General features: G+C 42.7%; 1 protein-coding gene across 2 annotated transcripts in view; it reads left to right on the top strand.

The window, feature by feature from the left end:
- The window catches only part of COPG2 (COPI coat complex subunit gamma 2), a 297572-nt gene that overhangs the window by 33502 nt on the left and 247660 nt on the right, over positions 1-16410 (top strand). For both annotated transcript variants that reach the window (XM_069229321.1, XM_069229320.1), the window contains exons 3-4: positions 1542-1622; positions 7821-7892. In XM_069229321.1, the coding sequence (XP_069085422.1) occupies positions 1542-1622; positions 7821-7892 (153 nt within the window). The remainder of the gene's footprint in view (positions 1-1541; positions 1623-7820; positions 7893-16410) is intronic.

Raw genomic sequence — 16410 nt, forward strand, 5'->3', positions numbered from 1 at the left:
ATGTGCACTGCCTCTGTCTCCTCTATAACAGCATAAATAGCACATTCCAGGGTCCACAGAGGCAAGGGTGCTTTCTAAATCTATTCAAGATTATAGCGGTGTGCCAGATGGTGAAGCAAACACTGAATGCCACCTGTTCATTCTTCCTCTATCCCAGTCTCTTCCATGAGGTAACCAGGTGACTTCTTATACCTAGAAACCAACAAACCATCCATCCTCGTGCTGAGCTGACGCCCACATATTTAATCACAGAGGAACCACCGAACCAACACAGAGACTTGCAGCCTTTCTTGTGAATACCGGTCTGTTTTTAAGTGCTGATTTATATTGAATAGATACATAAACATGAGCTGCCCAAGATTACAGAATGGCATTTGAAAGCAAAATTGGACCTCTGTTATTCGTCTAGACCATACCTCATGTGATAGCACTTCTACTCATGGAGGTAATACCTAACTTCCATACCCATTTATCCCCAATTCTTTGTGACCATGTCATTGTAAGAGATTGCTTTCATGCTCTTATAACTCATGGGGTCCTTTTTCTATTCTGTGGGCTCTTTGAGAAAATGCTTCATCTGTGAAGCAAAATGATACCCAATTCTTATGCTATGATTTTGAGGTACAACGTAGGGGTACAGGTTTGTATTGAATTAACCTATTCTTAAGGTAAATCAAATATACCCCAAACTGAAAGGGTGTCAGTTCTAAAATAAATCTTGCTGCATAATATTATGCACTCATTTTAGTTCTCGACCTTTTGAAAGTCTGATTTCTTGGAGTGGCCAACACTACGATCCTCTCCTCTCTAATCAAGTCCCTGTCCCCAGATCTAAGCCATTAATGACCTTGCCATTTACTTAATTGCATGTAATTAGGTGTGAGGGACTTAGTATTAGAGCAGATCAGATTTGAGCCCATGTATATTTATTGGAGCAGTATTAGTAACACAGTACAAGACCCCAGAGGACATCTAATGCCAAAGAGGCAACTGCTAGACGTCTTTTCAGATAATCTGCATACCTCAAAAACTGATGTGCATTACAGTGTTTATATGTTTTATATTGGTTTAAGACAGTATATCCCCACAAGAGATAACTGTTTCATGGAACAATATGGGCAATATAAAAATTAGGATGAGGCTATGTGCGTTTGTCATCAAATGGTAAGTCCTGCCCTTATGCTTTGGTCTGTGACAATCAGGAATTTTGCCTACAGAAACACTGCTGTACAAACCTTCACACCTAATACTTTCCACTGAAACTTAATTTCTGTATTGTCTAATGGTTATAATAACACTGAATTCTGAAATAAACACTTTGAAGTGTGGTTACTGGCTTCTGTATTTTATTGTAGCTTGCTCTAGCACTAATTCTGTTTATTTACCTATATCCTTTGAGTATATGGCATTCCACCTCGTTCTGAGTGCTTCTGAATCCATTCATAAGTGATTTTCTTTTTGTTTTTTGTTTCTTCAGAAAGAATTGAGTGAATGAATTGGTCCTTTCCAATCCACTGACTTATTTTCTTGTGCATTTGTAGGCCCGAATATTCAATGAGACCCCCATAAACCCACGAAGATGTTTGCATATTCTTACAAAGATTCTTTACCTCCTGAACCAGGTAAGAACACTTTCTGCAAAGCACTGTATTTATCCTTTTTATTGTGCAGTTTAAATACTGTTCATTTGTCTTTATTATCTAGTTGTGAATAAATATATTTTTCAATGTGTTAATTTAACCAATTTGGAAAAAAGATATAAAGAATGTTTTACTAGTGCAGTATTTCTTTTAGTTGCCAGAAAATGTCTAGCCTCAAAGGTACTCTCATTAGGCTGATATTTGTCTGTTTTGCCAATTGATAGGGAATGTGTAAGTGAAGAAATTCACACATGCAGCATTAGGCTCAGTCAAAAGGTAGACAGCCTTTAGGATAGCTAAGGTATGCTTAGGAAATAAGTGGTCACTTCAGGTATGTTAAATAATTTTTGAAGGAGCAGAAAACCAGACTGTGCCTTTAAATTGTCTGCAACCAAGTGATAAATAGAATGCTTTACTTAATCCCAGCAATTGTTGACTGTTGAGGGATGCGTTTCAGTTCATTGTTCTTCATCCATTGTTCCACTCTAAGCAGAGCCTATCCACATTCACATTATTATTGGTACTACTCCCACAAGAACAGTTAGGCACAAATGTCCAGGTTAGATCCCCTCCAAATGGAAATGCAAACAACCCCAGAGCAGTCTCGCCCTACTTGGTCTTATCATTGAGGTACACCTTGAGTTCTATGGTGCACTGAGCGTGAGACCCAGATGTGGGCATACCTATCCATTCAGAGCATTATTGCAACAAACAAATGAAAGGAACGTTTGAATTGATCTTAACCACTAGCAACTGATCAGGGTGCTTTCCAGCTCATCATTTTTCACTCACTGTGCCATTCTGGACAGAGACCAGCAGTATGCAAACTAGTCTTGGTAATTGTCGGATGGAGTGATAGATGTGCCCAGACATAGGTCTTGTGCTCGGTGTGCCATAGGAAAAATCTTGTCCCTCACTATGCTAAAATGGGTCTGTGTATGCTTGTTTCCCATTTAGAGGAGACTTGGCCTGGCAGTTCAAGCTGAACTGTTACAATTGGATCGGAACCGAGCCTGATTTGTATGAAGGTGTCTTGAGTGGCACCGTGGCGAAACAAGGACTGGAGTATGGCCCTTAGTAATTGCTGGTGGCTGACATTTAGTCCAGTATTTTATCCCATCACCTATTTGTTTTCTTCAGTTCAAATAACTTGACCTGAACTTCACTCAAGTATTGCAGCATGCAGCACCACTACACATTCCTATACCTTTTATGCATCCATTCCCCACAAGGAGTACTGTGGTCCTCTCTTACATTCTACAGATAATACAGTCTATTTAATGGCTGCCAGCGTAATAAATAAAGGGTCATGGGGACATTTTTTTATTTCTATTACATCTTTTAGAACCAACTATTCCCAATGAGGTTTATGCAGCAGTTTGGGGTTTAAACGTCCTGCTTCATCGGTTATGTGCTCGTCGTATCATAACATTTAGTAGCTCTGGAAAGCCGTCAAGAAGGGAGGTGAGGGAAATAGCATCAAGAGGGCCTCGTGGTTGGGTTTTTCCATGTTCCAGTAGCCATGTTGAATTACTTTCCCTTTGAAAGACTGCATTTGGTGTCACATTCCAAGTAAACAAATTGCATAAAATGCTTTTATTTTACTTCTTGACACTGTGTCTACAATGACTTTTAGCTTGCAACCCTTGCAAATTTAGTGCTCCACATGATTCCCAGGCCTTACTACTCCAAAGATCTTTACCAAGTCTGGGGGCTAACACTCTACGGGCTCCATCGTGCACTGCCCCTGTGACCTCCAATCTAGTATTGGATGCTGATTTTTGTACAACTACTTGCAGCACCATACATGCCAAAGGGAAATTCTTGTCTTGGAATGTGGCAGGCATTAAGAGTAAATTATCTGATCCTGAGTGGGGGGCTTATGTTGAATCCTTCTGTATTTGTATGTTTCAGGAAACTTGGGCCACAGCTTGTGTGTACAGGCAAGGTTATTGTTCCTTCACTAAAAATGCGATGTAGTCTCCTAGGGGCAGGGCAATGGGGGGGGGCTATGCACCTGGGTTAAGCTGACTGAGGTGGGTAGAGTAAAGGAAATTGCTGTTGATTCCTGTGACATTCTAGCAATAGTAATACGGCCAAATTTAGGTACTCCTGTGCTATGTATTAACATTTTATAACAGACCAGGCCCCTCCAATTACCAGTCTGCCACTATAGATCTCCTGCATAATCTCTTATCTGACTTTCACTCTAAATATCGTATTATCATTGCAGGCGATCTAAACGTGCGATCTAAACGTGCAAACTGAACTTGACTCAGCTTTTGCTGAGTCTACTCAGGTTGAAGATGAAGTGTGGAACGTCCCCCCTTCTTCTACCCATACAGTGTTATCTATTTCTTCCTGCAGGGCGATGCAGATACTAGATCTCGCAGTAACTTTTGGCCTTCGTTTTGGAAACGGCCGATTTCCAACTGATTTTCCTGCTATACCTACTTTCTTTAGGGGCCTTTATAGCAGTATCTTGGATTATGTAATCTTCGACCTACGGGTTTGGCATTTTATAATTAATGTAGAGGTGGGTCCATGGCTTACTAGCGACCATGCCCCTCTACAAATTGCATTTAACACCACTCTTTTCACAGGGCCCTCGTCGCTTTATGCTTCTAATGCTCACGATCTGCTGAAATTGTCCAGCAATAGGCGCGCTGTGAGATGGGCTTCATTCCAGAAGTCCAATTTGCTAAATGATGAACTCCACGCCTTAGTTTCCAGCCACCAGCTTTTTAATGACTCTATTGTATTATCTCCTTTGGAAGTTATGTCTTCCCATGTGGCTCTTTTTGCGGCTCTTAAGGAGCTTTTTATCAAATCTGCCACGATCCAAAGGAACCCCACAACCGTACCTAACTGTAAATGGTTTGATAAGGGGTGCCGGGAGGCCAAGAGCCTCCTGACCAAAGCACTAAAGTCAAAGAATCGGGACGTCATCATATATGCGAGGAGAACTTATGTCTCCACCTGCAAATCATCCAAACTCGAGTATGAGGAAAGTTTATGGGGCAATTTGGCGGAGGCGGCCAGGGCTCGCGATGCCAAACTCTTCTGGCTCTTGGTTTCACGCAGAGACCCAGATCTTTCACTTACTCCAGAATGCCATATTGATGCTGAGACTTGGCTCACTCACTTTGGGGAACTGTACGGCTCTTGGTCGGAATCTGCAGACTCTAGCCTTGCAGACTCTCCAACGTGTCATCCTGCGGTGCCTCCCTTTACTCTTAAAGAAACAGAGCTGGCAATTTGTGCCCAAAGAACAGGGAAGGCCCCTGGACCAGACGGTATCCCCTCGGACCTGTACAAATCAGATTTGTCGACATGGACCCGGTATATCAACAGGATATCGAATACTGCCCTGACAACCCGGTCTTATCCGGACTTCTGGAAGGTGGCAACTAATGTCCCTATTCACAAAAAAGGAGAAAAGAGCTTTCCAGGTAATTATAGACCCATCAGCTTATTAGATCACCTGCAAAAAATATTCTACTCTCAGCTGCTATCCAGACTGAAACATTGGATAGCGAAAAATCAGGTTTTAAGTCCTCTTCAGGCAGGATTTAGGGACAAGGTCAGCACTATCGACCAGGTCTTCCGCTTTGCTACCATCAAGTGGAAGATCGTAGACGCAGACCAAGGCCACTTATTTGTGGCCTTTGTTGATCTGAAATCTGCCTTCGACCTTGTCCCGCGTACAAAGCTGTGGGAGGTTTTGAGCAATACTGGAGTCCCGGGCTCCATGATCAATATTATTAAAGATCTTTACTCTGACAATTGTGCCAGAGTTCGCTGGAGCCCTTCAGGTGATCTGACCCCAGCATTTCCAACAGCCTTTGGTGTGAGGCAGGGCTGCGTCCTTGCGCCCACCCTGTTTCTCCTGTTTATCAATGCATGTATTCCATATCTTCTAGATTGTCCTGGCGATGCCCCTAGTATGGGTGGGCAGAAGTTCCCATGTCTTTTGTTTGCTGACGACACCTTGCTACTTTCCCAAACAGCTATGGGTCTTTCTAGTCTGCTTTCCAAGTTTATGGACTTCTGCAATGATCATGGTTTGGAAATCAACTCAGCAAAAACAAAATACATGGTCTTTGGGGACAAGAAGCAGAAAATGAAGAGGCCTGTATATCTAGAAGGCGTCTCCCTGGAAAGAGTGGGCACTTTTGATTACTTAGGCTTAAAATTAGAAGACTCACATCTCTGGCATGCCCACCGCCAGATATCACTACTGTGTTTGAAGCAAAGGGCGGGTGGCATTGTGAGATTTGCTTCTAGATCACCCAGTTTTGCAATGACTCCTGCTCTCGAAATATACAAATCTCAAGCCGCGGGGGGTGCCCTGTATGGTGCAGAGCTTTGGGGCCACTGCAACTTGGCGAATCTGGCAAGGGTGGAAAACCAGTTCCTGAAGATGCTGCTAAAAGTTCCTTCCAGCACTCCATCCCTGCCCATCCGAATGGACCTAAATCTCTTTTCAATTACGCAGATTGCTGCCTTAAGACCCCTCTTGTTTTGGATTCGGCTATGGTCATCAGATGCCCTCATTCCATTTAGATGTGGGCTCCTCAAACTGGTGGGCCGCAACCCCAACACGAAAACTAATTGGTGTGCTTATGTCGAACGGTCCTTAACCCACCTTGGCTTAGGGTCCTATTGGCACAATCCTTCTTCCATCCCTAAAAATACTGTGCAGCTGTTGAAGGACGCTTTCTGGCATAATGTCCAGACTGCTGAATTTGCTAAGGTTGTCCCGTTGTCCATGTCTGATAGTTACTTGTCAGTCAAATGTCACTATGAATTTGAGCCGTTCATGGACGCAGCACTTTCTCCATTCGCACGTGCCCTTTTTATCAGATTCAGAGTAGGGTCCCTCCCTTTGTGTTCCGTAACCTACAAATGGCCCAATTCCACCAACAGGTCTAAGCTCTGTCCGATGGGTTGTAAAAACGAAGAGTCTGTTTCACACGTTCTTCTCCACTGTCGTGCATACAATAAACAGAGAGCCCTTTGGATTAGTCCCTTATGTAAACGATTAGGTGTTAGGACCTTTTTACATGCTGAGAGAGTTCTTAAATCTGACCCATCCGTTTACATAGTCTATCCAGTGGCAAAATTCTTTGAATCAATCTGGCGTCTTAGATTAGCAATTTTAAAGAACAAGATTGGGTAGCTGATTTTTAGATCTATTTATGCATATTAATTGAACTTTGACGCATGATATTAGTTGACATATTGTGGCATTATAGGTACTGTTTTTCCATATTATTGACTATTAATGGATTTTGGGAATTGGTCACCTGTTGAGAGGAACTCTTTATTACTGGAGAAAAATATTCTATGTTTATTCTGCCATGATTTTAACTTTTTTCCAATTTTTTATCCATTTTATTGCGCTTTTACTTCTAGTGTTTTTCCACAATTTGTTGTGTATTGTACTTTTATGGTATGTTTTTACTTACCGAAATGAATGAATGAATGAATGACTTTTAGCTGCAAGTGCTGGACATGGTCCCATCCTAGCACCAACACGAAATGGCATATAGGCTGCATCCTTAGAGAGATGTAGCCTTCGTTGTAAATGTAATATCATTGAAAGCACAGCTTAATTTTTTCTACTCCTTGCACCTCCTTAGTGCTTCAAACTGGTTTATGCCCTTCCAATTTGCCATAAACAACAGGTATTACTGTTACCCAGCTAACCAATCTTGTGAGGATGAAAGGCTGATTAAGCCTTGCCAGAATTTTCACTGCTGGTTTCCAAAGATGTCCAGGTTAACCACACCAAGCCACTTGCCAGACAGAATGGTAACCTAGTTGAAAAAGGCCTTAACCTGAGAAGCAAGACGAAGGTGAAGCTGCAGTGCAAAAATTGATATATTACGTTTCTGTAGATGAGAATTTTGTGAATGCAAATGCACCTTACTGGCCTCACCAGTCATCCTATTCTGCCAGTATTTGCTGCAGTCCATCAGTATTTTGGAAAAAATGATATGCTCTAATGTGTTGTGGTGATCCAGGTAGCCTTAGTTTGTTAGCAGAGTGTAGTGTTTAAGAAAGACCTTCTGCTGGCTTGCTGAACTACGTAGACACTGTTGTGAACGGTCATCACTTCTGTGTAAATTTCTGAAAATATGTTCTTAAAATGCCTTTTTTTGATCCTATCCACAGGGTGAACATTTTGGAACAACTGAAGCCACAGAAGCATTTTTTGCGATGACCAGATTATTTCAGTCCAATGATGTAAGTGGAAAAACTCTGAGATTGCCTACAGATTCTGAGTTGTAGTCAATTTAGAAACAAGCAGTTGTAATGCAGTAGGCCTCACATTTGTAAGAGTTAGAGGTATTGACGTTGTAATTGGCAATGTATTTTAGCTATGTGTTTTGGTTTGGAGTGTAGTGGATGTATGCCAGGTGTCACAACAACCCTCCTAGGCCTGTCGCTGCAGAAGAGAAGACACAACAAGACCTCAATTTTGGGAGTGTTTTTGCCTCATTCCTACAGAGTGACTATGATATATATATAGGAGTCCAGAGGGTGATGGGGAAGTGCTGTGACAGCCACTAGGGAGGGATTCGAGGTGGGGCCTCTTCAGACAGGAAGCAGTTCTATTTGTTTTAGACTGCAATTCTGGAAGTAGCATCTGCATGGTTGCAGTAGTTGTGAGGGGACTGTCAAAGTCATGTCACCTAGTGTTAAGCTCTACTCAAGTCAGTTGGTTAATGCACCCACTGCAGAGGTCTTGACAGAATGAGGATGTCCCAGATTACAATCCTGACATAGCTTTTTCACTTCTTCATCTCTGCAAGGTTGATGCAAATGAATTATAGTGATTTTGTTACGGATGGCACCTGCTTTGCAGCGGCATAAAATGGTAGAACAAGCGCTATTAAAAAATAAAATAAAAAAAATAAAAGTAATTCCCAGACTGCCCCAAAATGCACCGGACAAAGAACCCTAGAGAGGAGGATGTGGCGTATGGGCCAGACCTGCCGACTTTGGGGCTGGGGAACATGGTTTGAGACTTGGCACTGACTCAACATCCTGTGATTATTGGGAAATCACTTAATCTCCCTTTGCTACCAAAAATGTATGTGTTCTTGTGCAGTTTAACCAGTGCTCATGTAAAGCACTGTAATTTCTTTGTATCAAGTTTGTGAGATAGACTGCAAAAAAAGCGCTCCAATCCCTTCATGTTGAGTTTGCAATGCATAAAACTGCAAAAAATTAAATAATTTAAAAAGACCCAGCAGACATTGCAAAGAAACTGCAGGATGCCCAAATACAAGGAAGAGGAAGAAACAACATACAGCCGCAAAGCGGCGAGGCAAATGAGAAAAATAGTGCACCACACTAAGTTATGTGGCCAATCGTGCAATAATCCATGTAACTGGGTCAGTCTCCAAGACGGTAACAAACCAACCTCAAGATGGGTAAAACGTAAAGAATTTACCAGCGACATGAAGGGATTTATGAAAGGCAGACCCAGGAACCAATAAAAGTGATGGGTGTGAGACGGGCACGATTAAAGCCCACAGAGTAGATTACATGTCGAGAAGGGCAGCTCTTGCGCGCTGCTATGCTCAACCTAAAAAAAAAACTTTAAAAAAGGAGCAACCGTACAGGGTAGGCTTCACCATCAAGTCGTTTGTGATTTACAGGTAGCACTCCAGCTACCTAGAAATAGCCCTTCTATGTGCAGCCCAACATACTAAATTAGAAGCTTTGCTTTAGTGGAATTATATGTATAAAAATGAAAAGCATGTATTTAAGACAATAAATATATTTTTAGAACTCTCAAGCTAATATTTGGAGAAAATTGTTGAGCCTCCAAAATATATTTTAAGCAATATTTGACAGATCAAGCATGGTGCCAGGTAGACTAATTACTAATTTTATTACCGTGGTACCAAGGGCACTGAAGATATCTCGGTTATTTAATACTGACGTAGTGGCATTCTACATTGACAAAGCCTTTTTAACAATACTGCTGGTAGCCTCAGTTCATCAAGCAGGGTTATCACTCCCCTTAATCTCGCTTATGATGGCCATGAATATAATTTTTCCCTAATGCCATTAGTATACCACTAATAATATTAGTAGCTTAGGATGATTTTCATTTAACATAAGTAGGTCTTATTACAGAAAAGGTTGGCGACCCCTGGTATAGGAATATTGCCTCTCAGAGGTATGGTTTCCTTTTTAACCCCTTCGCTGCCAGGCTTTTTCCCCTCAGGTGCCAGGCCTTTTTTAGGCTATTTGGGGCAGTTCGCGCTTAGGCCCAGTGGTTATTTGCACATCTCTGATATCCGGGTTGCCCATACTAGCTTGTGAATTACAGGGCATTTCTGAAATAGACTTCTTTTTTACACAGTGTCTTACGTTTCGAAGGAAAAAAATGTAGAGAAAGACAAGGGGCAATAACAATTGTTTTGCTATTCTGTGTTCCCCCAAGTCTCCCGATACAAATGGTGCCTCACTTGCGTGGGTAGGCCTAATGCTTGCGACAGGAAACACAACAATGACACATCACATTTTTACATTGAAATCCGACGTGTTTTTTTGCAAAATGCCTAGCTGCAGATTTTGGCCTCTAGCTCAGGCGGCACCTAGGGAAACCTACCAAACCTGCTCATTTTTTTAAACTAGACACCTAGGGGAATCCACCATGGGGTGACTTGTGGGGCTCTGACCAGGTTCTGTAACCCAGAATCCTTTGCAAACCTCAAAATTTGGCTAAAGAAACACTTTTTCCTCACATTTTGGTGACAGAAAGTTCTGGAATCTGAGAGGAGCCACACATTTCCATCCATTCAGTGTTCCCTCAAGTCTTCCGATAAAAATGGTACCTCACTTGCTTGGGTAGGCCTAGTACTCGCAAAAGGAAATGCCCCAAAACACTATCTGGACAGATCAACTTGCTTTTTTGGTCCTGGGCTCAGCAGCCATCTAGAGAAACCTACAAAACCCAGACATTTCTGAAAACTAGACACTCCAGGGAGGTGTGACTTGCATGGATCCACCAATGTTTTCTTACCCTGAATCCTCAGCAAACCTCAAATTTAGCTACACAATCCATTTTTTCCCACATTTCTGTGTGGGATCACCGCACCGTCACAAATTTTTCACCACCCAACGTTCCCCCCGTCTCCCGGTAAACATGATACCTCACTTGTGTAGGTGGGTCAAGTGCCTGTGACAGGGAAGAGCCAAAAATTAACAATGCCATCTTCCATTTCCCACTATTAAGGGGTTTGATGGTTAAGTCCCTTCTCTTGAAATGCCTCTCTGCTTAACACACACATGCAGAAAAGCCTAAAAAAAACACCTAAACATTTACTACTACTGCAAATCCTCTCACCCTGTCTCTTTCCACATCCCATGTTTAGCTATTACTGATTTAGGTCTTCTGTGGAAGTCTGCCTTGTCTCTTTTAGTACCTGTTATGAAAGTCACTGCATCTCTAGGTATCTCTGTGTTCCTGACTATGGATTCTCCTGTGACTTCCAAACTGTGATTCATGTTGCTGCTAATGCTTGGTCCCTTGCATTCATTCTTGTTCTATTCCCATTCACTTTATCATTAATTGTGAACCCTTATCTCCAAAAAAACAATCTCCTTAATTATGACTAAGGCTTTCAGTTTTCCTTTTTTTTAACTGATTTTTACAGATAAATACAGACAGAAAATAATTTATTTCCTGTCTGTATTTATTTTGAAAAGTGAAAAAATACAGAAAATTGTGCTTCTTGAGAGTTATTCTCCTTATTGTCCTTCAGGAATTCCACAACAGCTGCTAAGCAGATAAACACCATGGGGATTTGAAAACAGGATGAGATTCCTTTAAATTTGGGCATATGTTAACATATATTTGTATGTAATGCTAATGTATACATGTTGGTGTAGTGTTTTTCTTTAAATCTGTTTATTAAAGACTTACTAGATGTGCATCCATACTAAAGTTGCACCACATTTGCAACAGTGATATAATAGTACAGTAGCTAATAGCAATGTTCAAGTGACAAAGGTATGCTAAATATGGTGCAAGCGCAGGGTACCCAACAAAGGGGCTTTGCAAGCAGAGTGAAATGTCATGGGTCTAAAAACAATAAAACCAAATAACAAAACTAGTATAGGTCAAAGTTGTAGCTCATAAGGCTACCAAACCAGAGAGATGTTTTGGTATAGTATAGGGGGTGCCTCTGTAGCAGTGTTTGGGGAGGGTGGGAGGGAGTGGTGGAGAGGCAAGGAAAGGGTTGAGAAAGGGGCATGAGTAAAGCACCATAGCTTCTCTATTGCCATTGTGTGGGGGTGCTAATCAGAGGTGTATGGCTTTAAGCCAGGGTGGTGTGAAACAGGTGTATTCTAGGTGAGGAAGGTGATCAATCAGTGGTTGTCAGATACGGCGAATTTAGCGTCGGTGTGGGCCAACTTATGAGACAGAAGTTCCATTGGCATAGCATGCCAAAGAGGCTTAAACCATTGAATGATGGGCGGGCAATGGGTTTCTTCCAGTGGATTTCTATTAGCTGTTTCGCAGGACCAAGCATGTGGCTAATGTGAGCAATCAATGTGTCATCACCTCTCATTCAAAGGACCAGATACTCAGAATAATTATGGTGTTGCAGGCAGGGAGTGGGAAACACACAGCACCTTTTATGTGACCTAAGTAGTAACAGTAATTAGTAATGAGAGAGCATGACCACCAAATATGGCAGAAATCCCCCGGGTTCAGTGTTGCAAGGCCAACAGAGGACAGCACAGTGGGGTAGATGGTGTGGAGGCATGTCAGTGTGTAGTACCATCGTGTCATGATCTTGTATGCTGTCTCAAGCTGCAGTGTATCTCTTAGTTTTAGGGATGTTGAGCCAGAGTATTTCCAACTGCTTTTGTGAGATGACCTCTGCAGAGCTATTCTGTCATTGGGATTGACTTGGGAAGCCAGGGTGGAGTAGTATGATGAAGTTCTTGGTATGATGAGGTTCCTAGTGCCACTGTATGCTCTAACTAATTTCTCAAAGAGAGTTTTGGCCTGTGTAGCTCCCTGTGTGTTAGAGGGCTGAAGCGCCCAGTGGCGCAGTTGGCATTATTGCAGTTGTGTTGATTTGGGCACTTTAAAGTCTGCTTTGCATTGTTCAAAGGTTTTAATAGCATCCCCCCCTCAAAGAGATCATGTAGGGTTCTACACACACCAGCTTCCCAGCTGGGGAATGTGTGTAGGTCAAAGGCCGGCGTGAAGTCCGTGTTATGTGCAAGTGGTGTATTGGGAGAAAGGAAGGTAGTAAGGCCGCTTCTAAGCTCTACCCTATCCCAGATCTCAAGAAACGTGTTAGTGGGGAAGACAATAAACGCACTCCTCAGTCGAGTTTATTTTGGGGATTCGCTCGGTCCATGTGTAACCAGTGCTTATCACTTTCGTGGACCACTGGGAAATATAGTGTACACGAGACACCCATTAGTAGTTGAGCTGATTGGGGCAGGTTAGCCTTCCCCTGTCTCTTGGCAGTATTAAGACTGAATTTGATAGCATGGGGCATTTACCACCCCAGATAAAAGTGCATATGTCTTGATGTAGATGTAAGGTGTCATCGTAGGGGATGGAGGGAGTGGCCAAAGATTGAAAAAGGTAAAGAATTCTAGGCAGGAAATTCATCTTGATGATGTTAAGTCGGCCAAACCATGATATGTGCCGGAGATTGCCCAGGATGATCTTTTGATATTCCTGCCAGTTGGCTTGTGTCCAAGATGTCGGGTGTGGGTTAAATTAAGGCTTAACTATCTGATAGTGGGAGGAGCCCATTGAAAGGGGGGTAGTTCTTGCAGAGCCGGGAGGTCCTGCTTAGGTAGGGAATTTTCAGATCCCTTCCTTTATCAGTGATTGGCTTGAAATCCCCTCACTTGGGCAGCCTAACTGGGGAGAGACCCTGAAAGAGTTGAATGGTGTGACGACCATGGAATACCACATCTCCTTTCCTCCTGGATGCCTGCAAGATGGCTCCTTTTTCTGTGAAGAAGTGCACTTCATGAGGATGTCTAGGACAGAAATGGGGAGCCCCAGTGCTGGAGTCACACAATGGGATCTGTCCAGGTTTGGTGGTGGGGCCTCTATATCACCCTATATCGTTTGTAGACATTCTGCTGTGAAGGCCATAATATCGTCCCTTTCTGCGCCACTAAGGACTCCTCAATGCACATATTGTTTTGGTGGCTTCTGTTTTCTAAGCCTTCCTGCTTGGCCTACAGTTCCACCCCGTGTTCCTCGAGTGTGGCCACCCTGCACCAAAGCGTGTCCAGGTCTTCCGCCTGAAAGTCCGTGGCATGTTCCAGGTCATCTACACCCTTCTCTATCACGCTCCTCTATTTCAGATATTTCCCGCTGCATGTCCTGGAGGTAGGACTTCAAGTCCGTTTTGAGAGAGCCTATTTTGGAGCAGATGTCTTCTAGGAATTAGTCCATATAGGTCTGTGTGATGAGCACCGGCGAGGATCCCCCATGTGCAGCTGGTGGGGTGCTTTCTTTCAGGTCCTTGTCTGATGTTGAGGTCCTGTGCCAAAGCTACTTGCAGGGGTGTGGAATTTATTAAAATATCTACTTGTCCAGGGGACAGGTTGCTTCTCAAATCTACTTGTCCTGTAAAAAGATCTACTTGTCCCTTTGGTGCCATGTAGTGTGGCGACAAATTATGGCAGCAACCTCATTATGTAAGAGCTCTGATAATAGCCTCTCTGATTATGCCAGGGGTACTACCATAGTAGGGCTTGAATACTTGCAGTTTCAATCCCTACTGTAGCAATTTCCTTATTTTGCCACCTTTCTGCAGATCTGCATACTGGGGCTGGAGGAAGCAGTAAGCAATAGTTCCAGGGCTGGAATGCCTTTGAGTCTGCAAACCTACTAACCTGCATGTTTTAAAGATTTTCACCAGCTTCTCTCTAATATTTTCCCATAATAAGAAAGGTTGGACATTTTCTCCTGACAATGGCAGAATTAGAACTTCTTCCAGGGTTGAGAAGAAAGTGGCTGGAGGGAAAATGAACTTGCAAATGCTCAATAGATTTTCACATGAGCAAATCTACACATCGTGTTTACCCATGCTAAAACACAGTTCACAAATATTTTATAGGGGTACGACATATACCATGGGTGCACTTTTGTGACTTTCTTTAAGAATTTGGGGCCACATGATTTGCGACCTGCAAACTGCGATTCAGAGCGAATCGCAATTTGGGAGTCGCAAATCCGAATGTAGGATGGTGTCCCTGGCACCATCTGTGATTCGCAAGGGCTTCGCAAATGCCCAGCTCATGAATAATCATGAGGTGTGTCGCAATTTGCGACCCCCTTGCGAATGGCGGCCCTCACAGGGATGGTGGCCTGCTGGAGACAGCAGACCACCATGTCTGTGACTGCCTTTCAATAAAGCAGTGTTTTTTTTTTTTTTTTGTAATGCAGCCCGTTTTCCTTAAAGGGAAACGAGATGCATTACAAAAACGAAAAATGAAACGTTTTCGTTTCATTTTTTCCGAGCAGGCAGTGGTCCGCAGCTTGCTCTGAAAAAATGTTTACAGTGACATTCACAATGGGCAAGGGGTCCCATGGAGACCCCTTCCCTTTTGTGAAAGTGTTAACACCCATTTGAAATGGGTGCAAACTGCGATTGGTTTGCGCCCGCGTTCGCGGTCACAAAACAATCCTACATTGCACTGCGAATCGCAATTAGGAAGGGAACACCTCTTCCTAATTGCGAGTCGCAAACCTGTTTTGCGATTCGGTAACCAAGTTACCGAATCACAAAACTGGGTTTGTGCATCGCAATGTGCTTTTTGCACGTCGCAAACAGCGAAAGTCTCTGTTTGCGACATGCAGAAAGCTACCTACATGTGGGTCTTGGTCCCTAATTAGGTCTGGTGTTAACAAAGACATTTTGTTTTTATTAAACTTCTATTTCTCTCTCTTTCGGCTGGCTTTACTGTGAGTGATCGCATTCTGCTCTTCCACAAGGAGCATATTGGCACACAAAGTAGTTTTGTTCAGTGTCAGGAACTACAGTGGCAATCAGTGATGTAATGAAACTGGAGGGTGCCCCTTTCCAAAGAACATGGAGGAGCCCCCTCTCCAGACTCACTCAGGGCATGTGCTGTGCTGAAGGGGCCCCCTGGAGGGCGGCTGCGGGGCCTTTGTTATGCCACTGGTGGCAACGTGTGCTTTTAGAGTTCAAAAACGTTTTTTTTTTTTTTTTTGGCCAGTGTTTGTTACAATGTTGAGGGCCTGGTAACTCCCACAACAATAAAGTGTTACAAAAGCCATGTCAAAACAAGACACGCATTGATTAAACTAAAAGACTTATAAAAATATGTCAGATCAGTTGGCTTTGTCAGTGTTTGTTTATTTTCATGCTTCCCATAATCGTGTTGAAAATGGTTACACTGATTTTCCATTAGAAATATTTTTGGGAAATACTAGCACGCGTCAACACATTTTACTAAATGACACTTCATTTGCATCTAATCAGAGAGCATTCTGGGAGCATTATACTTAGCCTAATAGCCTAAACTTTTCAAACATGTGTATACACGTTTTTTTTTTTTTGTACTGGAACCAACGTTAGTAGTGAAGTGTGGCCTTAAAACATTTATTTACAGCACTCACCCTAATAATGAAGACTTTCAAATAATGAACCATAAATACAAGTTCGAACAGCTTTATCTTTCAGAAACACATTACCTCAAATGCAGAGAGTTCCACTCCCTATAAACA

Source organism: Pleurodeles waltl, chromosome 4_1 (assembly GCF_031143425.1).
Source record: "Pleurodeles waltl isolate 20211129_DDA chromosome 4_1, aPleWal1.hap1.20221129, whole genome shotgun sequence".
NCBI classification, from domain to species: Eukaryota; Metazoa; Chordata; class Amphibia; order Caudata; family Salamandridae; genus Pleurodeles; species Pleurodeles waltl.